Raw genomic sequence first — 27,887 nt, forward strand, 5'->3', positions numbered from 1 at the left:
GTTGACATCATGAAGACACACTCTGCCACGTGACAGTTTGTCCACACGGTCCCCACTTTAGTATCGTGTGGGATACTGTTACTTCACCTCGTCTTAGCTTCGTGTGGGATACTGTTACTTCACCTCGTCTTAGCTTCGTGTGGGATACTGTTACTTCACCTCTTCTTAGCTTCGTGTGGGATACTGTTACTTCACCTCGCCTTAGCTTCGTGTGGGATACTGTTACTTCACCTCGTCTAAGCTTCGTGTGGGATACTGTTACTTCACCTCGCCTTAGCTTCGTGTGGGATACTGCTACTTCACCTCGTCTTAGCTTCGTGTGGGATACTGTTACTTCACCTCGTCTTAGCTTCGTGTGGGATACTGTTACTTCACCTCATCTTAGCTTCGCGTGGGATACTGTTACTTCACCTCGTCTTAGCTTCGCGTGGGATACAGTTTCTTCACCTCATCTTAGCTTCGCGTGGGATACCGTTACTTTACTTCATCTTAGCTTCGTGTGGGATACCGTTACTTCACCTCATCTTAGCTTCGTGTGGGATACTGTTACTTCACCTCATCTTAGCTTCGTGTGGGATACTGTTACTTCACCTCGTCTTAGCTTCGTGTGGGATACTGTTACTTCACCTCGTCTTAGCTTCGTGTGGGATACTGTTACTTCACCTTGTCTTAGCTTCGTGTGGGATACTGTTACTTCACCTCGTCTTAGCTTCGTGTGGGATACTGTTACTTCACCTCGTCTTAGCTTCGTGTGGGATACTGTTACTTCACCTCGTCTTAGCTTCGTGTGGGATACTGTTACTTCACCTCGTCTTAGCTTCGTGTGGGATACTGTTACTTCACCTCGTCTTAGCTTCGTGTGGGATACCGTTACTTCACCTCGTCTTAGCTTCGTGTGGGATACTGTTACTTCACCTCGTCTTAGCTTCGTGTGGGATACCGTTACTTCACCTCGTCTTAGCTTCGTGTGGGATACTGTTACTTCACCTCGTCTTAGCTTCGTGTGGGATACTGTTACTTCACCTCGTCTTAGCTTCGTGTGGGATACTGTTACTTCACCTTGTCTTAGCTTCGTGTGGGATACTGTTACTTCACCTCGTCTTAGCTTCGTGTGGGATACTGTTACTTCACCTTGTCTTAGCTTCGTGTGGGATACTGTTACTTCACCTCGTCTTAGCTTCGTGTGGGATACTGTTACTTCACCTTGTCTTAGCTTCGTGTGGGATACTGTTACTTCACCTCGTCTTAGCTTCGTGTGGGATACTGTTACTTCACCTTGTCTTAGCTTCGTGTGGGATACTGTTACTTCACCTTGTCTTAGCTTCGTGTGGGATATTGTTACTTCACCTCGTCTTAGCTTCGTGTGGGATAAACCCTTGACGACCCATGTTCGAATAGGTCTTCAGCAACCTATGCTTGTCGAAGGAGGTGACTAACGGGATCGGGAGGTCAGACTCACCTTCTTTGTTGATACGTGTCACCGTGTCCCAATGATGTAGATCTATGCTCGTGATGTCAATCACTGCATTGTCTGATCCAGCCTGGTTATTACAGACCGCTGACATGCAGATGGAATATTACTGAGTGCGGCCTTAACAAAAAACAATCAAATCATTTGGGATGAAAGACAGGATCCTGAAAAAGACAGGATACAGAACACGGGCATGGTGCTGACAAACCCATCTTCCCAAGGCAAGAGAGTTAACTGACTTTAAATGTCCAGTTTCCACTTTTAAAGTCAGTTAACTCACTTGCCTCGGGAAGATGTGGCAAACCATGCAAGGATAGTAATTTGTGAAAATCGGGAATTCGAACCTCCGAAAAACAGATCCTGGCACGTTTAAGGGGCACAACTCGTGAGCTGTGGCATATGAAAACACTGGCCCACGCCACGATAAAATACACGTCATCCGTAGTGTTGTTTTATTACACTGGATTTCAAACAGATAAATTGAATAAAAACCGAAGATCATACCATGCGTTTCTTGTAGTATTGATACGATATTGTAAGAGGTGTAGTCTCCATAATATATGAAAATTGTGTCGGGTGTAACAGATTTCGGGGGTCATCCCTTGATCCAATAGACCTCCTCCGTGGTCTAATGGTAGAGCGTCTGCCCGGAGAGCGGAAGGTCCGGGGTTCGATCCCCAGCCGCTTCATACCAAAAGACGTTAAAAGATGGTACTTGTTGTTACCCTGTCTGGCGCTCGGCATTAAGGGGCTAAAACAAGGACTGACCGGCTCGGAGTCAGTATACTGTGTCTGAGTGGGGAATTCATGTTAAACTGCGGCATGTATCTCAGTGTGCTAGCACTATAAATCGGCATCAGTCCTGACTAGTACAAGCAGCCACACACACACACACACACACACACATACACGTGCATGCACGACGCTATATAAGTGCAATAATCTTGGACGCGACGTTAAACCCCATTTCACCTCACCACCTCACCTTGATCCAATAACAATAGATTAATGTTTATTAATTTGTTAGTGACAAAAATGAAAGTTGATCATTTTGACATATTAATATTTTATAATAATTATCATGTAAACACACAATTTATTATGCTTTGACGTTTTTACAAGCAATAAGCTTGATACATTCAAAATATTATGCTTCCATGATTCTTTTATCGTTTCTCCATGTGTGAATAAGGTGTTGTCACCACCATAAGTGTGGACCAAACCCAGTACGTTGCTTTAAAGGGGCACTGATCTAACGCAATTCCCCCGACTGGTTGTTGCCTTTGTTATTGTTTTTCCCCAGTGAGTACCCGGATGTATAGCAGAAATCTAGACTAGTTCGCGACCTCTGCTGCGCCATTCGTTAACTCATTAGTCACTTTTATGGGTAGTAATAATTTTAAGGGCGTATGGTCACATTGATCAACAAAATGAAATACAGTTTTCGAGATAATAAGGAAATGTATCTTTGTGGGTAGCATCGGTAATGGTGACGAAGTTTTGATAAGTCACTTGCTTGGTAATATTGCGATTTTCGTTTACACTATTTTGACTTGCAACACAAAGTAAATATTCAGTTATTTTACAAAGTGACTGAAAAACATTTCCATCTGTATTATTATGATAACGAATTCCAAACATTTTGATGTTTAATGTCATCACCAAGAGACTGAAAATGTAACGTTGAAAAGTACATTTCTATGTTGTTTGGCTTCTAATCCTACATAATAATCTGTTGTGATGTTTGTAGGCCCTTTTGATCGTCTTAATCAATCTGGACAGATTTTTTAGTCAAAATGACTGAAATATTAACACATTTTATAAATTGCCTGAGAGAATCACATTTTAGAAATTGACGGTAATATATACACGCTTACAAAGGAAAAGACCTGTGAAAACAACGTCTATCGCGCATTGAAGAATTTACCAACCAAGACGTAGAGAAACAAGGACGAATCGGTTCAATGCTACAGCAAATGAAGAAAAACAAAATGCAAATACCATAATTACAACCTACCCAATTTATGTGTATAAATTTTAGGCAGCTTCCTTGTTCGAGGAATGTATCCGTGAATATCCACACAAAGGAACAATATCCCACTCGTCTGCAGCTGTACAAAGAAACTTATTCGATGTCACGTGTCTCTGTAACAGTCAAATATTTTAAAAGATATATATCGTTACGGGATACTAAAACCCGTGTTCGTTTCTCAACTGATCACTTGGATTGTTTCAGGTGTTTCACACAGGTGTCAAGTCTCAAGGGTCGGCTGAGAAAGCCCACGTGACAACTATTTTCATAACGTCCACGGTTCCTAAAAAATCCATTGAGTGATAGATAACAATGACCAATCAATCAACGTATTATCAGTTAACCCTTTGAACAAAGTAATTTGTTTTTACATCAGCACTTCACGCCATGATATAAGTGTATTCCCTTTGTTTTAGTAAACCTACACATGTAAACACTCACTTTTGACATAGCCACTGTACAAGATAACAGTGATTAATCAATCAACGTATTTTCTGTTGATCCTTTGATGACTAGGAACGATCCGTTGATTTACAAAAAAAAAGTAAATCAACCGATCATTCACCTCTTGCTGGTATGCCACGTGCATATTACATAACACACATTTCACCTCACTTCAAACCTGGATTTAGATTGAATAATTACCCCAGACACAATAAATGCCAAATGGGAACCTTTGTCAGGTAATCTAAGTGGTGCTACCACTAATTGTACCTGTAATAAATTCATTAACTGAGCATCAAGTGAATGACGACAAATACACAAGTGTAGGGTTATACGAGAAAACGTGGATGACAACAAGGGAGTGGTAATCGTGTTATCGACGCAATCTGAAATCCCAAAATGCTTTCACTGCATAGATACTTTTTTTAGTATTAATTTATAACCATCTGGGGTATTTCCAAATGAGGACATCCGATGAGCTCCGCCGTTTTTTTTGTCTATTTGTTTAGGCTGAAGAAATTAATTAACATGCGCCCTTTGTCGAAATCTTTATAGATCATGGTTAACCAATCAGTGTTTAAGCAAAAATGCGTAAAACAAATATTGCCTCCAGCCTCCAAGTTTATTTAGCTGTCCTTGCAGACGGTAGCCCAGTCTCTGGTCACGCTCAGTTGCGTTGCGTATCATCCGGGTACTCGCGGGGAAAAAAACAATAACAAAGGCAACAACCAGTCCGGGGAATTGCGTTAGATCAGTGCCCCTTTAAGACTGAATCAATCAATGTGTATAAACAATTACCATTGAAAGCAATAAGCTCAGACCACAAATTGAAATTTCGCTGAAGCGTGAAGTCATGTGACTAAATGTTTTGATCATGTGACCTAAAATGGCGACCAACATTGCACCACACAAACATGCGATTGCTAAGTTGACGCTATTCGTAGCTTTTGACGTATTTTAAGACTGTCAGTATCATAAGGAGAGATACACACTACCCAACAGTCGTATTCAGTGTAGCCGAGAACACAATGTATCAAACAAAAGTCTCACTAGGTCTTCTTATAGTCCCTACACTCATTGTTGTGGGTCTTGGATTTGGAGGTATGTTTCCGATCGTGACATGATTGTTGTCCATGCATATAACGCCATAAAGAGCCGGTTCATTTATACATCAATGATTATTTTCCTGTCGTGAAAACCAGAAATCATATTTGGTTTATAAAGCGCTTGGACTATAGACACTTGTTTAATTATATTATCAGTATTTAGATCTATATATCTTCCCAACACTTGATGGAAAAAAATGACAACAAAATCACAAAACGATTGTATTATTCACCATAAGCATAGCAAGTGTAGGTTTCTAAACATATTTTTCTGAGTACTATTTAAAGGGAAACAACACTCCAACTTTCAGTCATCTAGAAGGCACCATTTTAATTAGCCTGCGACTGATCACCAGAAGCCAATTAGAAACAGCGATCCAGCAAACATTATCATTGATGTATCTTTCAACAAGAATATCAAGAACATATGTTATTTTAATTATCATAATTTTATTTATAATAATTCAGCTTGAAATGTCGAAGAAAATATTATTTTAATTAACATATTTATATATACAGTCTTTCAACATGAAATGTATACAATGTCTGACCCCACTTCTTGGTGTTTACTGCCATTCTATTGCTAGAATATTGTAAGTGTGGCTGAAGCCTGAAACCATCCTCACAGTCTGTCAGGGTGGCACGGGTGGCCCAGTCGTCTAAGGCGCCGCGATTCGCTGTGCAGAGTTGCGTCCCTTGGGCACGCCAGAATCCTATGATTGTGGGTTCGAATCACGGTTCGCTCTGATTATGTTTCTAGGTTTGTCAGCACCATACCCATGCTTGTGGGTTTCACTGAAGTGGTAAACGTCTGAGACCTGCATCACTTCGGGCTTTCCTCCCACATTAAGCTGACACGCCGCGATATAACTGGAATACTGTTAAAAGCGGCGTTAAATCCAACTCACTCACTCACTACAGTCTGTCATTCGCCAACATGTCTGAGCATGCTGAGTGAAATAAAGTAACAGAGCACAAGCTACAAATCAGGTGAAATCGGTCACTGAGGAATAGTTGGATAGGGATGACCATATTCAAGAGTCCCTGACAGTTTCTAGGGCTTTGGTCCTGCCACACACTGAAGCACTCTCCTAAGACAAGGGACTTTGTTCCAAATGTCCCCCTGTTCACCTAGCAGTGAATGGGTACCCGGTAGGATGAGATGTTTATGTGGCTGTTAACTTTCGAGTGTCTCATGGGCAGCTTGGGTTGTGTACTCCCCAGGGAGGTGAGAATGAAAATCGAGTCTTCCATTGACTCAGGTAAGAATGAAAATCGAGTGTTCCATTGACTGGGGTAATAATGGTAGCGCTTTGATAATGCACCTTGATATGGAGTCTTGCGCAATATAAGTACACATTATTTATTTATTTTTAATTACTCCAGGATATCTGCTGTGGACCAAGAGTCACGTGACATCAGATTCAAGTCGAGTCAAGAAGAAAGTGAAAATTCGGAAGAAAGGCGAAGGAATCACTCATGTGATTACAACAGCTGCACAGTGGGAAAAAGTCTTTCCTCAGCTTGTTAAAGATACTCAACAAATTAGGGTTTGTTTCAGACTTGATTCTTAAATATATTTGCCAAATGTAAACTGAGTATGTTATAGTTTTGCCTTAAGATGCTGTATTAGCATGTTAGCTTGTTAGGGTCAGCCCCCAGAAACCAATGCTTGCCATACAACCTGACTGAGTGTGGGTGGTCATGCTTGGTGACTTGTTTGACTGTGGAAATACCCACCTGTGCATAAAATGGACTTGTCCGACGTTGCCGTGGTCGGATTCTATAGAGGGAGTCATCATTATTTAAATAGGGATTGATATTTTTAAAGCTTGTACGATTTATCAACATCCTTAAAGAGGCTGTACATAATGTTGATTTCTCATATAAGAAATAAACAACTCATGGTCATCGTTTTTCGTAGAATAAAACACTGCAGGGAGAATAAACCACTCGGGGGCTGCACCCTCATGGTTTATTCTCTCTGCAGTGTTTGCTTCAGTAACAATAGCAAGTAAAAGAAACATGTACTCTATGTTTGTAAACATTATGGAATGCTTATACATAAATCACATGTGAAATTAAAAAAATGAAGAAGCTGATTGGATCTACTCAACTGTATGCATTTGTAGGTGGTGGGTCTGGATTGTGAGTGGGTGTTTGAAGAGTTCGTCCGTCACCCCGTGGCCCTGCTGCAGATCTCCACACAACAAGGCCTCTGTCTGCTGGTGCGCCTCTGTCTGCTGGAGCACAGAGTCCTTCACTCACTCAGACACTTCCTCACGGACAAAGAGTCAGTATTATCCAAACAGTTAAATCTATTTGAACCTAGCACTACAGTGATAACATAGTATGACCTTAAGACACGTTTTCTGTACCTGGGGTTGAGGGGTTGTCTGGTGGGATGGCTTGAGGACTGTTTCCTATTTCACTGACACCCCACCCCAACCCAAGTTTTTCATGACCCCCCCACCCACCCTACTTGTGGAGATCCGGGGTAGAGTAGGTCTTCAGCAACCCATGCTTGCCATAAAAGGCGACTATGCTTGTCGGAAGAGGCGACTAATGGGATCGGCTGGTCAGACTCGCTGACTCGGTTGCTGCATCGATCCAAATCACTGGATTGTCTGGTCCAGACTCGATTTTTTACAGACTGCTGTCATATAGCTGGTATATTGCTGAGTGCAGCGTTAAACAAACAGACAAAACAAACCCCCCCACTTGTAACATTTGTTCTTGTGATCCCCCCCATTCCCCTTGAAACACACACACACACACACACACACACACACACACACACACACACACACACACACACACACACACACACACATGTATATACAAATTTGGATAGACTGCAGTATTTGGGTCCCACTTCGGAACAAACGTTTTTACGTGTTAATGGAAGTTGTTGAATAAAAAACGTTCCACGCATGCGCACTTCGTTATTTATGGTCTATTATACAAAAGACATATATAAAATGTTACATGTTAAAATGTATTATTCTTTTATTAGAAAAAATTGAACTCCCCTCCCCCTCCTTAATCTCACTGGCCCACCCCACCCCATAATAAATGCCCAATCCCTTACTTCTTCCTATATTTGATGTTATTGTTAATATCAGTGGGAATAAATTTGTGATCACTCAGTAGCTTGTAAACCATTTCACTGACATCGCAGGAAGACATATCTGCTGGACTCTGCAGTGTCCTTCAAACACAGGAATCATTGTCACCATTGTTATTGCTAATTCCAAGATACATAATTTGAAAGGAATTGTGTACTTCCCCCCATGTTAAGTCAAATAGAAAAAATATACTGATTGGTTCAAGTTTAAAAAACATTACATATGTGATTTATCATTTCAGTGTTTTGAAAGTGGGCGTGGCAGTGAAGGATGATGGCAAGAAGCTGTATCGAGATTACGGCCTTCCAGTTAACGGCTGTGTAGACTTGAGGTTCATCATGTCTCAAGTGGCCCATATATACAACTGGTAAGACTAGGTCAGAGTGACTGCTGCACGGTTAATAAGATGTCGACTGGAGACAATAACCAGAAACAAATGGAAAATATTTTCATGCTGAAAGACAAGATGTATTTAGCCTGTGTGTAGGGTGCCTTTGTAGAGTGGTCTGTGTGTAGGGTGCCTTTGTAGAGCGGTCTGTGTGTAGAGTGAGTGAGTGAGTATGGTTTTACGCCGCTTTTAGCAATATTCCGGCAATATCACGGCGGGGGACACCAGAAATGGGCTTCACACATTGTACCCATGTCGGGAATCGAACCCGGGTCTTCAGCATGACGAGCGAACGCTTTAACCACTAGGCTACCCGACCGCCCCTGTGTGTAGAGTGGTCTGTGTGTAGGGTGACTTTGTAGAGTGGCCTGTGTGAAGGGTGCCTTTGTAGAGAAGACTGTGTGTAGTCTGTCCATGTAGATGAATCTCTATGTGGGATGTTGGTGTAAAGGGATCTGTACCAAGTATTTACAGGGGCACAGGTGGTCCAGTCATCTAAGGTGCCGCGATTTGCTGTGCGGAGTTGCGTCCCTTGGGCACGCCAGGAACCTATGATTGTGATTTCGAATCCCGGTTCGCCCCGATTATGTTTCTAGGTTTGTCAGCACCATACCCAAGCTCGTGGGTTTCACCGAAGTGGTAAACGTCTGAGACCTGCATCACTTCGGGCTTTCCTCCCACATTAAGCTGACACGCCGTGATATAACTGGAATACTGTTAAAAGTGGCATTAAACCAAACTCACTCACTCACTCACCAAGTATTTACCCACTGTTTCATGTGACAGTAAGACTCGGGGCCTGCAGGGTCTGGCAGAGTCTGTCCTTGGCGTGATGCTCGATAAGGACAACAACATCCGCTGTGGAAACTGGGAAGCAGAGACCCTCAGTGAACAGCAGGTAAGTCTTTGAGAGAAAACCGGTCTACTCTTAGTGTCAGTCTTCACAGAGAGATAATACATAAATCTAATTAAACTTAGAAAGCTTATGAGAACGAGTCGTCTAATTCTAAATCTTCTATTAATTTTATTCAGTTACTTATTTGATATATTATGTACAACATTCTGTTTCATATAGCAATGATCTGTGAAGTCTTATCAAGAAATATTTTGAGAAATGTTTAAAAAAAATATGTACTTGCCAAATATAAACTATCTACTCAAAATAGGTTAAAGAACACCCAATTCTTTCATATGACTGTTGTTATTCTGTCATGGCTGGTTGGTATTGCAACCCACAGCCTTCCAACTGTGGGTGTTCTTTAACTTGTTTTGAGTATAAAATTTCCCATACTGAATTTTTGGTTCCGATGATTAAAATCCTTAAAATACAATAGGCAAGGGAAACTAACTAAACAGTTCATCTTGGTATGAGTGAGTGAGTGAGTTGGGTTTAACGCCGCTTTTAACAGTATTCCAGTCATATCACGGCGTGTCAGCTTAACGTTGGAGGAAAGCCCGAAGTGATGCAGGTCTCAGACGTTTACCACTTCGGTGAAACCCACAAGCATGGGTATGGTGTTGACAAACCTAGAAACATAATTGGGGCGAACCAGGATTCGACCCCACAATCATAGGTTTCTGGCATGCCCAAGGGACGCAACTCTGCACAGCGAATCGCGGCGCCTTAGACGACTGGGCCACCTGTGCCCCCCATCTTGGTATGAACCAGCGTGTCATTCTGATGCTGATGGTGTGTTGCAGATACAGTATGCAGCGGCCGACGCTGCTGTTGGTGTGGACATCTTCACGAAGCTGGTCCTCACCAAGATGCTGACGAGGAACCCAGATGAGCTATACCCCCCAGGGATGGAGAGTGTGGGGGAGGGGGAGTTTTGGCAGGCTGCTTTAGCCATGTGTCAGGGGTATATAGACGTGCCTTTCTGTAGTCAGAGATCTCACAACAAAGAAGATGGTGCCAAACAGGTGGGTGTTGAAGTCAAAGATATGATCAGTTCGTGCATCCTTTGCATTGCTCAAAGAATGTTTATGTCTAAGCAGTATATCTAGAGAGGTGGCTTCCGGAGGTTTTGAAAGAAATTGTCAGAGATTTATCGCTTCACCTTTTGTTTTAAAAACATGTTGATAGTATCGAAATATAGCAGGGATATCATTTTAAGTACATTTACTTACTGTTCCCTCTGGACTTTCTGGACACCCTGATCACTTATGTCAGGGGTCAAGGCCATTCGCAAGGTCATATCTGTGAAAAGAAGTGTGTTCACAGGATATGTCAATATGAGACGTCTCCCTTCGGGCACGGCTGCAAAATGATTAGCTTTTAGTGACCTCCATATAATGTCAGTTGTAAAGAATTTTAAGAAAAAAAGTTTGCCAGTTTATTTACGAGAGGGTAGTTTTCTGCAGATAGTTTACTTTCTTTGCATGTAGTACTCATATGACATTTATTTGGCACCAGGTAAAGTCTTTTGTTTTAAATACATTTTATAAATGGTGGGTGACAGGCAGCAGTCATAGGTGTGTCTGTATTTGACACTTTCTAGTTTCATCATCTTTATTGACGATAATGACGATCTGTTTTTTTCATGATGTTGTAATTTTTCTACTAGCCAGTGAATAAAGTGGTTGACACAGACAGTCGTGGAGCTCGAGCCTACTCCCCCAGACAACGCCCCCTAGATTTCCGGTGTCAGCTCCAGACGCTGAGCGGCAAGCTGATACAACGATGTGACATATTTAAGGCAGAGTGGTACCTTGAGAAGAATCTTGGAAGTAAGCAGTTCTGACATACACATATGTTGATAATTGTTCATCTTCCCGAGGCAAGGGAGTTAACTGGCTTTAAAAGTCCAGTTTCCACCCTTGCCGAACTAGACTGGAATTCCTCGGCTCGATCGTAGCGCCACCAATGGCTATTACGAGTTATGTCCCTTCTATGCCTCTCCTATGGTCCAATCAGATTCCACCTCTCGTATCACTTGCATTTGCTTCAAACAAAATGGCGGCGCTCGTTCAAGACGATCTGATCGATAATCAAGATCTATATTGTGTTAAAAACGTGTTTTACATCGCCAAGTGCATCAAATCACGTGAGCACCTTGATTAAAAACATGAAAAGAATGGGAAAATATATGTTGACAACGAGTAGGCGGTGCACATGCTTTGCAAATCCTGCAATTGACCGAAATCTGATTGACAGTTTATGAACCGGATTTCGATTTCGTTGCACGATTGTGATTGGACTATGCATAGACTCGTTAGTCCAGCCAAAATGTAACTCTATAATACCAGTCTAGTTCGGCAAGGGTGGAAACTGGACTTTTTATAGTCAGTTAACTCTCTTGCCTCGGGAAGATGATAATTGTTAGTATCTGTTTCAGTTGAACAACTGTTAAGAACCACATATGATTTAATGAGAAACTAAAAGTTCCGAAATACCAAAGTCACGATTTGTGGACTTGAAACAAATGGAATTTCATTATGTCTATTTCAGTGAGTGAGTATGGTTTTATGCCGCTTTAAGCAATATTCCAGCAATATCCAGGCGGGGGACACTAGAAATGGGCTTCACACATTGTACCCATGTCGGGAATCGAACCCGGGTCTTCATCGTGATGAGCGAACGCTTTAACCCTTGTCTATTTCAGAACAGCCTTTTGAAGATTTAGGGTTATGTGCACTTCAGGGTCAATAAGCATTAGCCAATGCCTCCTTGTGGAATGGCACATGTAAATCAATGTGTATTGATTCAGACAGAGATTTTTTATATTGGTGCTTCATGCTGGCAGGAAAGATCAGCGATGACCCATACATCGTCCAATTAAAGTATGAGCTAGAAATGACAAACGAAGATGAGGTCCATGATAATCTGTACGAAGACAATGAGGATACTGTGGCCATGTGTGTAGTGTGCGGCCGGACGCATGCCTTCATCAAGAAATATGTCATCCCCACAGAGTACAAGAGGTGAGACTTCAACAGTTCTCTATCACGGCGTCGTTACACAGTGAAATTAGGTTATTTCCAATTAGATTTAACTCAAACGTTTACCCAGAAATTGGTTAGTACACAACTGAATTGTGAAATCAGTAAATGACTACTGTCAAACGTCTTGAAAGCTAGAGGCCAATGCCCCATTTTTTAATCCAGAGTAGTGTCGTAAACTGTCAGGAATTTGTTTTCAAATAGGTTAGACACAAGTCAGGTCGCAAAAAGCCTTGAATCTCCCTTGTGTTGCTCTTACATAGGTACATCCACACTTCACATTGTGAAACCACTCGAATGATCAAATTGTCCTGTTTATCAACAACCAAGGGAGGTAACTCTAAATGACACTTCCTGTTACAACTTGGCGACAACTGCACTCAATATTTTACGAGCGCTTCAATCATCTGCTGCCACTGACTATCCCAACAATAATATAAACTTATAACAATCTCCACTGCGACATAGCAATGATGCTTGTTCGACACTGATTCATCAATGTAATTTTGTAAGATGTTGGATAATAGTTGTCTTTGGAATTGGGCATTGGTGTGAAAAAGCAATGAATGATCTACCTTTTAAATGTCTCATTGTGAATGAAAATAGAAACATCAGTTAATTGCATCATTAGTTACATCATTCTTCTCCACAAGAAATCAAACATCAAATCTTATTAAAATCAGATTGTTGACTGCGATACCTCTCTACTTAAAGAACTGAGGACACCTCCTGTACCCCATGCCTGTCATTAGCCACAACATAGGCCTACTACAATAAAGAATTGGTTCTCAGGCAATGGCTTTTGAATAAATAGTGCGGGCGGGCGGTGTTTTTTCTGTGTTAGGGGATGTTTAAACTAGTAGGTCACCAAATTTAACAGTTGAGTACAATCAACTTGGGAAAGGGCCTCCCTACATAAATGTTTTCTTTGATGACTAAAATACTGGAATACAGTCTTTGACTACCATTGGACTGCGAATATTTAAGGCTTTCTTTGTTTTTTTAAGAATGGAAATAAAAACGAGACATGCGACAAACTTTATGATGGTGCGGGCTGTGCCTGAGAGCCAAGACTATTATTTTTTTAGCCTTAATAGGATCGGTTTTTGTTGGTGTAAGCGACCTGGCTGATTGTGTGTCTTCATACCCTGACGACCAAGAACATGTTGAAGGTATCAGCCAATAGTGTCAGTGATCCAGACTGTTTACACAAAACTACAGACTGCTGTGTCAGTGCATCCTCTTGAGGCAAGGGAGTTAACTGACTTTTAAATTCCAGTTTCCACCCTTGCCGAACTAGGCTGGAATTTCTGGGCTCGATCATGAAGCCACCTGTGGCTATTACAAGTTATGTCCCTTCTCTGCCCCTCCTACTGACCAATCATATTCCACCTCTCATATCACTTGCATTTGCTTCATCGATGATAAAGATATATATTGTAATAAAACGTGTCTTACCTCGTGAAGTGCATCAGATCATATATGCACCTTGATTACAAACATGAACAGATTTGGAAAATATCTGTCGATGCCCAGTTGACTGTACACATATTTTGCAAATCCTGCAGTCAACTGAAATCTGCACGTTGAAATCCATGTCATTTACAACTGGATGTCGATTTCGGGACAAGATTTTGATTGGCCAATGCATTATGTGCATAGACTCATTAGTCCGCCCAATATATAACTGGACTTTTAGTCAGTTAACTCCCTTGCCTTGGGAAGATGGTGTCAGTGCAGTAACACAACATTTACTCTTTCTGACAGATATTAGACCGCCTCCGTGGTCTAATGGTAGAGCGTCCGCCTGGAGAGCGGAAGGTCCGGTGTTCGATCCCCAGCCACGTCATACCAAAAGACGTTAAAAGATGGTACTTGTTGTTACCCTGTCTTGCGCTCGGCATTAAGGGGCTAAAACAAGGACTGGTCGGCTCGGAGTCAGTATACTGTGTCAGCGTGGGTTATTCATGTTAAACTGCGGCATGGTATCTCAGTGTGCTAGCACTATTAATCGGCATCAGTCCGGACTAGTACAAGCAGCCACACACACACATATACGTGCATGCACATCGCTATATAAGTGCAATAATCTTGGACGCGAAGTTAAACCCCATTTCACCTCACCTCTGACAGATGTTATGATATAGATGAGACTCCTTTATAACCAAAATTAATGGATTACTTTAATAATTAATTTGAACTTTTCTTACAGGTATTTTCACAGAGTACTTAAATCAGCACGGCGCTCACAGAATATTCTGATCTTGTGTCCTGACTGTTACCATCTGAGCTCACAACACGACGCAATCCTCCGACAGCAGCTGGCCCACAAGTGTAATGCTCCACTTGACTCAGGAGCCGGCTCCAAAACTGTGACAGATCATGAACTTCAGAAGGTCAAGGCTGCTGCTAAGTATGTGCTCAGGCACCTATTATTAAATCTATCCAGGTCAGGACAGCTTCTTTAAAAGCTGACCATTTTATACAGGACATTAACCTCAAATCAATATATATATTACTTCAGAAATAAATTATTCTTTTCTCTCTTATGCCAGAGCTCTCAAGTTCAACAGAGAGAAGATCCCACAAGCAAGGGTTCAAGAATTAGAAAGTACTGTGATGGATTTTTTTGAAGTTACCTCCCTTGAACCAGAAATAATCGAACAAGCTCTAGAAATGGATGTAAAGTGAGTCTTCCAACATCTTAATTATTATTTTGATCAAATCGCTTTTATTTCAGCTTTCCAGTATATTGAGCACCAATGCCATGCACAATTTGTTGTGGTTTTAGATCAAGATAAGATGGTGTCATGTAAGGTGGGTATTGATGTATATGGTACTTCCTGATCAGGGATGGGACACAGGTGGCCAAATCATCTAAGGTGCTGCAATTTGCTGTGCAGAGTTGCATCCCTTGGTCACACCAGAATCCCGATTCACCACAATTATGTTTGTAGGTTTGTCAGCACCATAGCTGTGCTCATGGGTTTCGCAAAACTGGCAAACAGGTAAGACCATCATCACTTTGGGCTTTCCTCACACATCAAGCTGACGCGCTGTGATAAAACTGGAATACTGTTCAAAGCGGCTCACTGACTCACTGACTCCTGACCAGGGAATTCTGACGATCCTTTTCTTTGATTTTTAGCAAGTGAGCGAGCTAAACTTTCACATCACATCTGCAATATTACATCCATATAGTGGGAACAGCGATGTCAACAAAGGATGTCAAAATATGTGCAATATATATGTCACAGATTGAAGGGTGTGTCAAAGGCATGGAATTCACTTTCAGAGTTGCATTCCTGAAGCATGCTAGAAACCTATGATTGTGGATCCGAATCTCAGTTCACCTTGATTAGACTAAACAAAATAATAGTCTTAGTTCTCAGGCACCACCAGCATCATTAAGTTCCCTGCACGGTTTGTTTTTATTTCGATTAAAAAAACAACCTAACGATCCTTAAATATTCCAAGTCCAACAGTAGTCAAATACTGTATTCCAGTATTTTACTCATCAAGTATTTTATGAAGGGAGGACCTTATCCAGGTTCATTGTACACAACTGCTTTATTTGGTGACATAACAACAACCAAAAATATATATATATATACCCCCTGCCTACACTGTATTTTCAAAGGCCATTGCCTGAGAACCAATTCCTTTATTTTTTAAGCCTTATCTTTCTTGTTTTCTCATTGGTTACATGCTAATGGGTTTCGAAGTAGTAATTAAACATCTCAGGCGTGCATCAATTCAGGCAATCTTCCCACGTCACGCAGACATGCCATGATACAACTGGAATATAGCTTTGCTGTTCAACATGTTCAAAGCAGCAGTAAACCCCACTCACTCACTCACTCTCTCCTTCACCCATTCACAAGCCATTAACATTATGGCTAGTCTGCTAGATCATGACAACTAAATTGCACAGTGGACAAGTAAATATCCAATGATGATATTCCTCAATATCTAGTGGCATTTGAGGGCTAGAATTCTAAACCAGTTCTCCATGCTTCAATTTTGCTAGAAATTGGAACGGAATAAAACTGATAGAAAATGTTAGTACAGTAATGTTTTGAGTCTTGTCCAAGCAGGATCGACTAGCTATAAAACCTGAGGACTAGTGAATATGGTTTCCACTAGTCCTGGGGTAGTATTCATAAAACTTCTTAGAGTGCTAAAGAGGTCTTAAGTCTGAGAAATTTCTAAGAAATACCAAAAGTTACTCTTAAATCTAAGAATTTTCTTAAGTCATATTCATAAAATGTTTAGCACTGAGAGTACTCCTAAAGTTAAGCGAGTTAAGAGTATGCTTAAGAAAGTTCTGAGAATTTTTATGAATAATGCCCCTGCACTAGTCTAAAAAAAGAGGAATTTCTAAGGCTGCTAAAAGACCCATGACACCCACACACTCACTCACTCACCCACCCACCCACCACTTGAAATACTAAAACATTCATGTCGTGTTTCAGAGTTGTCAACAGTTCGTATGTTCCCCATGGTAAAAGGGTGGTGATGTACTACCGAGCTGACAACAAACTATATGAGTTTGAGAAGATGTGGAGGCAGCATTTCCTTGACACCATGCAGCCCAAACACATGCCACAATTTTGGACGGTGGACTTTAGAGACAAACAGCTTCACCATGTTCACCCTGAGCAATCCCAGCGTTCATCAATCACTGAAACATCACGCTCACATAGACAGTCAAACTAATGTGGAACGTAGTGTTGCAACTTATTTCAGAGATCATCCATTTTCGAAGCTCAAGTATTGTCTCTCTCCTCATTGTGGTCTGTGATTTTCAGGCAGTGCCTCGTTTCACAATACCAGTTACTACAATAGTTGATCATCCAGCATTGGTTAGCATGTTGCTGTATGAATTGGATATATATGTTTAAACAGCAAGAGTTAGGGACTGGTAATTTGTTTGGGGTGGGTGGGGGTGCGGTGTGGTTGGGTGGGGTGTGTGTTAACTGGTCTTAGGACCTATATCTTATTTTGCTGCAACATTCTACCCATCCCCGCTTTTATGTCACTTTTTTTCATGAGATCAAAAATGTTCAGAATTAATTTAATTAATTCACCATTGACTATTTCCATTTTACCATATTGACAATATATGGGATTTTATTTTTTTGATTTACAGAGAATATTAACATTAAGATTATGAAGTGATATCCTAAATTTACAAAAAGCCCTATTAAATGATTTAGCTGATAAGTGAGTGATGTATAAGTCAGCTTCATCAGAAGATTTTAAACAAGAGGAAGTGCAAAGGAATTTTGAGGTGACTTTTGCATATAACTGTCTGAATTCTTTACTCAAATAAATATAAGAATACCTTTTCATCTTCAACATTGTTGTTTAACGCTTCACTCAGCAATATTCTAGCTATATGATGTTGGTCTGTAAACAATCGAGTCTGGACCAGAGAATCCAGTGATTGCCATCATTAGCATCGATCTACCCATTTGGGATACAATGACATGCAACAGCCAAGTCAGCCAGCCTGACCACGAAATCCCGTTAGTTGCCTCTTACGACAAGCATAGTCACCTTTTATGGCATGCACGGGTTGCTGAAGACCTATTCTACACCGGATCTTCACGGGTCTATCCACATATGAGAAAAAACATATTTTACTTGTTAAGCCCAGCTCTATTTACCATTTGCCTCAATTCAATATTTCAAAATATTGATAATGTTATCTCCAACAATTGATATCGACCGGATATTTGAAGCATATTTGCACCCAAAAAATGCTTAAGATAGAACATATGTTTCTTTTCATTGATATCATAATACTTCATTCCTCAAATTTCAGAAGCGTACAATAAGATAGATGTTATATTACTGTAAAAAAACCAATCACTTTCATTTTTGTACTTTTATTAACTCTCAGGAAGTCATTGAATGTTGTACATTTCATAAGCTGTCTTGTTACTGTTGTTTACCATTGATGTATATATGTATTATATGCACAGTATTGATCGTTTGTCTTGTTTGTTTTGTCTGAATAACAATGTGGGAAATTGAAGCAAAATGCATACTCACACAGACATATCATTTTATGATGTACTATATAATTCCTTGACATATTTACCCATGCATGCCCTGATCAGACTTACACTGTCCTGATTAGCCTTACAAGACCTATTATTATCCGGATTCACACAGTATGACAAGCGATATCTAGAGCTTGGGACTTAATCTAACCCAGAACCACACAGAAACAAACGACAGAGTGCTGGGGACCTATTGTAATCCCGAACCACACAAAGTAACAAACGACAGAGTACTGGGGTTCATTGTAACCCAGAACCACACAGAAACAAACGATGAAGTGCTGGGGATCCGCTGTAACCCAGAACCACACAAGGTAACAAACGATAGAGTGCTTGGGACCTATCGTAACCCAGAACCACACAGAGTAACAAACGATAGAGTGCCAGGGACCTATCGTAACCCAGAATCACACACAGTAACAAACGATAGAGTGCCAGGGACCTATCGTAACCCAGAATCACACACAGTAACAAACGATAGAGTGCCAGGGACCTATCGTAACCCAGAATCACACACAGTAACAAACGATAAAGTGCTGGGGACCTGCTGTAACCCAGAACCACACACAGTAACAAACGATAGAGTGATGGGGACCCATTGTAACCCAGAACCACACAGAGTAACAAACAATAGAGTGCTTGGGACCCGCTGTAACCCAGAACCACACACAGTAACAAACGATAGAGTGCTTGGGACCTATCGTAACCCAGAACCACACACAGTAACAAACGATAGAGTGCTTGGGACCTATCGTAACCCATAACCACACACAGTAACAAACGATAGAGTGCTTGGGACCCGCTGTAACCCAGAACCACACACAGTAACAAACGACAGAGTACTGGGGTTCATTGTAACCCAGAACCACACAGAAACAAACGATGAAGTGCTGGGGATCCGCTGTAACCCAGAACCACACAAGGTAACAAACGATAGAGTGCTTGGGACCTAACGTAACCCAGAACCACACAGAGTAACAAACGATAGAGTGCCAGGGACCTATCGTAACCCAGAATCACACACAGTAACAAACGATAGAGTGCCAGGGACCTATCGTAACCCAGAATCACACATAGTAACAAACGATAGAGTGCCAGGGACCTATCGTAACCCAGAATCACACACAGTAACAAACGATAAAGTGCTGGGGACCTGCTGTAACCCAGAACCACACACAGTAACAAACGATAGAGTGATGGGGACCCATTGTAACCCAGAACCACACAGAGTAACAAACAATAGAGTGCTTGGGACCCGCTGTAACCCAGAACCACACACAGTAACAAACGATAGAGTGCTTGGGACCTATCGTAACCCAGAACCACACACAGTAACAAACGATAGAGTGCTTGGGACCTATCGTAACCCATAACCACACACAGTAACAAACGATAGAGTGCTTGGGACCCGCTGTAACCCAGAACCACACACAGTAACAAACGATAGAGTGCTTGGGACCTATCGTAACCCATAACCACACACAGTAACAAACGATAGAGTGCTTGGGACCCGCTGTAACCCAGAACCACACACAGTAACAAACGATAGAGTGCTTGGGACCTATCGTAACCCAGAACCACACACAGTAACAAACGATAGAGTGCTTGGGACCTATCGTAACCCAGAACCACACACAGTAACAAACGATAGAGTGCTTGGGACCTATCGTAACCCATAACCATACACAGTAACAAACGATAGAGTGCTTGGGACCCGCTGTAACCCAGAACCACACACAGTAACAAACGATAGAGTGCTTGGGACCTATCGTAACCCAGAACCACACACAGTAACAAACGATAGAGTGCTTGGGACCTATTGTAACCCAGAACCACACACAGTAACAAACGATAGAGTGCTTGGGACCTATCGTAACCCAGAACCACACACAGTAACAAACGATAGAGTGCTTGGGACCTATCGTAACCCATAACCATACACAGTAACAAACGATAGAGTGCTTGGGACCCGCTGTAACCCAGAACCACACACAGTAACAAACGATAGAGTGCTTGGGACCTATCGTAACCCAGAACCACACACAGTAACAAACGATAGAGTGCTTGGGACCTATCGTAACCCATAACCACACACAGTAACAAACGATAGAGTGCTGGGGACCCGCTGTAACCCAGAATCACACACAGTAACAAACGATAGAGTGCTTGGGACCTATCGTAACCCAGAACCACACACAGTAACAAACGATAGAGTGCTGGGGACCCGCTGTAACCCAGAACCACACAGAGTAACCAACGATAGACTGCTGGGACCCGCTGTAACCCAGAACCACACAGAGTAACGAATTTGATAAACAGGGAAAAGATGCATTCCTTCAGTCTTTTTTCCAACTCACTCGCTCATGTAACACGGAGAAGAAGACGTATGTATGTTGATCTGTAAATCTGCACTCATCACGCTATGATGATACATTACGCCTGACCCGTGAAGATCCGGGTTAGAATAGGTCTTCAGCAACCCATGCTTGCCGAAAAGTGCTTGTAAGAGGCCACTAACGGGATCGCGTGGTCAGGCTCGTTGACTTTGTTGATGCATGTCATCGCATCCCAAATTGCGTAGATCGATGCTCGGGATGTCAATCACGGGATTGCTCGGTCCAGACTCGATTATTTACAGACTGCTACCATATAGCTGGAATATTGCTGAGTGCTGCGTTAAACAACAAACAAACAGAACACAATACCTTACAGTATTTTGTAGTCATATTCCATCGTCAATGATTATGCAAAGAGGCCATCCGTACCAAATGAAGAAACTGTTAACATTCAGATTCATAGACTTTCAGGAATAGCTTTTTGAAAGAGAAAAGTATTAATTTACGTGCATCGATTCAGTTGATGTCGAGCCAAGCGTCTTAAAATACCCACCAACGATTACCTTGAAAACCACGAGTTGTCTCCCTTAGACCCCCGCCGTTTGCCTTCCGCGACGAGGAATCAATAACGTACCTGGTGAGACAAGCGGGATGCTTGGAGTCATAGAGACGTGGGTTAGGTGAACCGTTTAACATACTAAGCATGACATTAAATATTGTTAATGAAGTCAAACGTTCCACTGTCCAGCCAACACTACACTATAGTCATGGATGTCAAACACTACAATATCGTAATTGCTGTCAAACGTTACACTAAAGTCATTGCTGTCAAACTATTCGCTGTACTCCCATCAAACACTTCACTTTCGTGATTGCTGTCAAACGTTACACTAAAGTCATTGTTGTCAAACTATTCGCTGTACTCCCATCAAACACTTCACTTTCGGGATTGCAGTTAAAACTCTACACTATAGTATTTGCTGTCAAACACAACACTAAAGCGATTTCTGTCAAACACTACGCTTTATAGTATATGCTATCAAGCACTACACTAAAACGGAGTCAAGCGGTACACATTCGTGATTGTTGTCACACTAAACACAATTCGTATTTGCTGTCAAACACTTCACGTAAGTGAATGCTGTCAAATACTACACTATTGTAGTCAAACTTTTCACTATACGGTGTGTCAAACATGTTAGGTATGTTAATTAATGAAGACTTTATTCCTTTATTCCTGTAATGTGCACAAGCATACAATAGAACAAGTGATTGAGAGAGTATAGTTTTATGCCGCTTTTACCAATATTCCAGCAATATCACAGCGGGAGACACCAGAAATGGGCTTCAAACATTATACTCATGTCGGCAATCGAACCCGGGTCTTAGGCGTAACGAGCGAACGCTTTAACCACTAGGCTACCCGACCACCCTGATAGAACAAGAGAGCATATCCTGTCACAGGCAATGTGTACAGCAATTAAGTACAACATTGATATAAGGTTCTTATCTACTATAAGATTGTGCTGTAATAGTAACGTGAACTAGAGAAACTAGTGGATCCAGTTTCGACACGGATTCCATCCGATGCGGGACAAGATGACCTATATGATTGAGATGAGTGACAATCATAGTACTAGGTTTATCAAGTTGCGGTAAAATAACAGTTAAATTGGGGAGTGATTGAGCTGACACCAAACGAATGGCATGTTATCTAGGTTATGTGTAAGACCTTGATACAGTAGCAAACAAATGCATTGAACTTTTTTTATATAAGTAAGAAATAATATAACATACATAGGGTACGAAAAGAAAGGGGAAAGATATTTTTTTCTGCTGCTGGAATCATTGATACACTTCGGGAATAACTGATACATAATGTTGTTGCCAAGCAACCGTTCAGTTTGATGAGTGCCAAAAGTATTGATTTTGGAGATATTCCAATTAATTTTAACTACATGTATTATTTATATGTTTTCGAAACCTGAATGGTTTCCCACAAGGGCCAACACCAAGGCCTCTATGTCCTTGGTTGAAGACGTTGTATTGTACTTGAAGAGAAGGATGAGGATTAAAGATATTGTCTTGAGAATGGCAAGGCAGTTTGATACAGACTAGTCTGAGAAATCCAGTGTCAATGCAAATACGGCAAAGCAGGCCGTCAAACGTGTGTACCCATGTCGGCACCAACACGACGAGTTTAACGCGCTTTGAAGTGTATTTCGATTATACCACGGTGTGGCAGCTTTTGGAACCATTTTGGAAGGGTTTCTGGCAGCGATGCAGTCTCAGACGCGTACGTCTTTGGTGTGTAGGGTGCTGACAAAACAAGAATCATAATTAGGGATCCGGGACTCGAACAAATACTGACATACCTAAGGGAGGCAACTCTGCACTGAGATTTGCGGCACCTTAGGCGACTGGGCCATCCACAGTAGTTGTACATGATTTTGTGTGCCAGCATGACAAAAGACACCGTTTGATTTGTCCGGGTTATTGTGTTTGAGAAACATTCATCGGAGCCGCTAACTTAGCTCTTCCTGGTTCTAATTTTGTAGACTGATATCTAGCTTATAGTTTTATCAGCCTCATACCAAAAGACGTTAAAAGATGGTACTTGTTGTTACCCTGTCTGGCGCTCGGCATTAAGGGGATAAAACATGGACTGGTCGGCTCGGAGTCAGTATAATGTGTCTGAGTGGGGTATTCATGTTAAACTGCGGCATCGTATCCCGGTGGGCTAGCACTATAAATCGGCATCAGTCCTGACTAGTACAAGCAGTCACACCCACACAGCCACGCACACACGCACACGCGCGCGCGCGCACACACACACGTCGCTTTATAAGTGCAATAATCTTGGATTCGACGTTAAACCCCATTTCACCCCACCTCACCTATAGTTTTATCTTGGGGCTAAGTCAGGTCTGATTAGTGTTCTTGTGGAAATAGTTCACCCGAGTGTTGGCAAAGATCTGTATTTGGTTGTCTTTTCTGCTCCAACCTTCTACCCAAAAGGAGAAACTGACACAGATTTAGATTAAAATGTTATTTATCAGCTGATCGGCCAGCTTCGCGATGATGGTGGCACCATTTACCATTAATGACTGTCATCTCTGCCGGAAACTATTGTTACCTATAACTTAATACAAGTATATTCTGTTTTCAATACTATCTCAAGCACTACACTACTTAAAAAACAGTAGGAAAATAACAGCAAAACATTACTCCTCCATCTACCCACTCACTCACATCGGCATTCGGGCGGTCAGTGGAATAAAAAAGAACACGAAGAATGACAGGGGTTCTTTTTAACCAAATACATTTTTATATTTGGGAAACCCTTGAAAAAAGTGACTGACAAGTAGCAGTTTTCTTTAATTTACTTTGAAAAATGTTCGACTAATGGCAACATTGAATACAGAGTTATTGCTGATCTTTTAAAAGGCAAGCTTTTTTTAATTCTGGAGAAATGTTGACTATGAGACCCAAGATGAATTTTCCGCAAAACATCACACTGTTGTGACGTATATGTCCTGAACATATCAATATGGAACAATGACTAAAAAACTGAAATATGCTTTAAAAAAAACCATTTTTAAAAAAATCCAGTAATACTAATGGACTTGATGTAGTTTATGTCCTGACCTGGACGTGATAAAAACAACAAATGCTTGCTATCACTCATTTTATGTCACCACTTATTTTTCAACTTTGCTCCGAATTTGAAATTTGGTATTTGAGATCGACCAACGTCATTTGATAGACAATTTCAATGATTCCTCGAGCTGAGCAGGCATAGACTAATTCAGACATATAACGCCGTGTTTTTCATGGTTTTAAGAAACGATGGTCGTTATTCAAGTTGCGAAATACAAATACAACAAAGATACACGTCAAAGTTTTTTTGGTGAAAATATATATTGAGATTGGGAAACGTGAATTTACCGAAAAGTACTTGTTTGGTTCATGAATTAAAAACTTTGTCGTAATCATCCTCGATTGTACAGTGTATAATATATATGTTACTTTTATTGAAAAAATTCTCGTGACTTATTCGCTACAATAGCTCCGTTTAAGAAATTGACGATAAGTAAATAACGCGCATGGATGATAGAATTTCTGCGCGAAGTTACGGAGAAGAAGGGCGGAGAAACGATGCTATGGCAGCGAATACGCTAGATAATCGAGGGTACCTGTAGTTTCTTTATCATTAACGTGTGCCGTGAATTTACGTGAGCATCATAAAAAGAATCGTTAAATGCAAAATGTATCAATTTGAATCATGCGCCAACTAAATATATTTACTGTACTTTTGATCTCTATTGCCTTATGTTCTAAGTTTGGTTTACGAGACCGGCCGAGAAAACATTTTTTTTAATTGATTTTTAAATATATTTTAATTGTTTTATTTTATTTAATGTTTTTTAAAGTTTATTTATTTATTTATCCACACGGGATTTAACACAACTGTTCGTAAAAGAGGGGGACGATACGTGTGCAAATGTTTAACTTAACAAAGAACAACAATTATCTTCTGTATCTTGCTATGGTAAAACTTGTTTTTTTCACATTCCTTAGTACTCATCTGGAAGTTGAAAATATTTTTTAAAGAATCGACCACCAACACTGAATTTTAGGACAAATTGTTTGTAAACCAACTAATAAAAAATATTTTTTCATCATCACCTTTCTTGATTAATTCTGTAAGTAGTAGGTCGTAAATTATTAACAACTTATATAATACATGGGGCTAGTTTGGTCTTTTTTAAGTTTCATGTACTTTTCCCAGTTAAGAAATTATGCTATTTTCTCCTACAGCCAAAGTAGAACAGGCATATTTAATATCCCCCAGTCGAGGTCCGTGGCAAGTGTGGGATCAAAGTCTTCAGCATCCAATGCTTGTAGTATAACCCTACTAAAACACGCACCGGTTGGTTAGAATGTGTGACCTGGCAGATTGTATGCCCTCGTAAATTTATACAAGTGCACCCTTAAGAATTAATGCTCTACCACAGCGACCATGCATGTATTGTGTGTTTACTATTTGTAAATTCTGTACCACCGTGGGTCGGTGAATAACATTCTAAATCCCTACACCGACGACGGTGTTCTGTACTCAAGATGTCAATCACTGGTGCACCTTGTTTGTTTTTTGTTTAACGCCGCACTCAGCAATATTCCAGCTATATGACGCCGGTCTGTAAATAATCGAGTCTGGACCAGGCAATACAATGATTGACATAATGAGCATCGATATACGCATTTGGGATGCGATGACATGTATCAACCTAGTCAGCGAGCCTGACCACCCGATCCCGTTAGTCGCCTCTTACGACAAGCATAGTCGCCCTTTACGGCAAGCATGGGTTGCTGAAGAGCTATTCTACCCCGTCTCTTCACGGGTCCACTGGTGTACCTGTCAAGGCTCGATTATTAACGTGCCGCCATGCTGGACTTCTCTTGAATACTCACTGCTCATATTTGCCTATGTGGTTATGAAGTTATGAAGTTATGAAGTTTTAAAACATACCTCAACTCTATCCAACCGAAACTGTAAGATTAGCCAAAATCATTCCATGTCGAGTTTCATGATCTCTAAGTATGGGTACTTCAATCAAGGAAAAGCAGCCATCCCCGAACTAAAAACATGCTTGCTCAGAGCATTATCAAATAGTGTGATATTATATAAGAATAATTTGAATAATCTTAATTATTATAATATATCTATTATCTCTTCTTTGAATATCTACACTTGTAATTTCTAGATTCTAAAATTAAAAAGCCGATCTCTTAAAGGTGATCCACACGTTAGAGAGTATTGTGTTTCTCTTCAAAAGTGTTAGTAAATGTAAATGCTAAATTACCCTGGTTTAAACGATGAGGTGTTCTTAAAGTGTTTCCAACAGTTCTAAATGTCGAGCTATATCTTTATTGCGTGTGCCACAAACAGGTAAATATCCCCGATTAAGGTTCCGTAAATAATTTAATAAATAACCAATATATATTGCCGTGAATCTGTGTTGATTTATAGAAACCAACGTCAGCAGTATACACTGACACATCGTTAACTGTAAACAAAAGCGACACAAAACTTGCCATAATTACTTAAGTAGCGTCTGTTGTATGATTCCGACTATATCATAAGCATTTGTTTATGAATCACTATCAAAAAGAGGTGATACCAGGTATCCAATTGCACCCGTCACAAACACATGCAAGGGCAAGTCAATTGTTCACCTAAAAACACACACGGAACAAATAGTTCAAGTGAAGATAGGGAAGTGTATCGGACATCATTTTTGGCACTGATGGAAATGTCCTCTACCATAAAACATTTTGAAAGATTTTCTGAGGCCTTGAATGTTGTTACCTGATCAAACAACTTTTAAATGTCTATATGTCATTAAATTAATAGGGGCCTTACTATACCAACCTATCACTCGATAACAAAAAAAAATTGTAATCGGAAAAAAATCAGTGGTAACTGCCCCAGTCTGGGTTAACGCAGTTTCTGTGTACACGTCATCAATTGCAACGGCCTTGAAAGTAATACTTTGTAATAAGCTGCAGGAGCGCTTGTCATACTGATACAGATCGTTTTATTCCATTTTGTTCTTAGGATCAAATCATTTCTTTGCATTGCGTATGAAGGACATTCTGTATGAACAGAGTGCATAAATTATATATTACTTCAACATAGATAAATACATGATGATTTTTGTTAAATAACAAACGTAAACATACTTTTAATCTGAAGTCCATCTTTCACATCCTAAATTAGACCAAGCGCTGGTCTTGTGGTTCCAAAGCATGTTTTCACTCATTTTTCGTTTTAATATTCCGGAGATCATAGAACATAAGGTGGCTGGGCCCGTCCAACGTTTTTGGCAACTTCTTTCATATTCCTGTTTCTGGAACGGGTACACCACCCTGTGGGAAGCTGTCCGTCTGATACTGCTTATACCA

The 27,887-nt window shown here is 40.8% G+C and overlaps 1 protein-coding gene across 1 annotated transcript; it reads left to right on the forward strand.

The window, feature by feature from the left end:
• Positions 1 to 4,834: 4,834 nt before the first annotated feature.
• Positions 4,835 to 17,696, forward strand: LOC124146063 (exonuclease 3'-5' domain-containing protein 2-like). Its single transcript, XM_046516127.2, has 11 exons — positions 4,835 to 5,048; positions 6,440 to 6,603; positions 7,186 to 7,346; positions 8,423 to 8,548; positions 9,356 to 9,467; positions 10,271 to 10,492; positions 11,137 to 11,299; positions 12,316 to 12,493; positions 14,724 to 14,924; positions 15,067 to 15,198; positions 16,987 to 17,696. Exons 1-11 carry the CDS (start codon positions 4,976 to 4,978, stop codon positions 17,228 to 17,230), a joined length of 1,776 nt encoding a protein of 591 aa, XP_046372083.2. The 5' UTR covers positions 4,835 to 4,975; the 3' UTR covers positions 17,231 to 17,696.
• Positions 17,697 to 27,887: the final 10,191 nt, after the last annotated feature.

Source organism: Haliotis rufescens, unplaced genomic scaffold (assembly GCF_023055435.1).
Source record: "Haliotis rufescens isolate VD_foot unplaced genomic scaffold, xgHalRufe1.0.p SCAF_12, whole genome shotgun sequence".
In the NCBI taxonomy this organism is placed as follows: Eukaryota; Metazoa; Mollusca; class Gastropoda; order Lepetellida; family Haliotidae; genus Haliotis; species Haliotis rufescens.

Coding starts and splice junctions, on each gene's coding strand:
- LOC124146063 (XM_046516127.2), top strand. CDS start 4,976: ATGTATCAAACAAAAGTCTCACTAGGTCTTCTTATAGTCCCTACACTC. Junction 5,049..6,439: donor TGTGGGTCTTGGATTTGGAG/GTATGTTTCCGA, acceptor TAATTACTCCAG/GATATCTGCTGTGGACCAAG. Junction 9,468..10,270: donor AGACCCTCAGTGAACAGCAG/GTAAGTCTTTGA, acceptor GGTGTGTTGCAG/ATACAGTATGCAGCGGCCGA.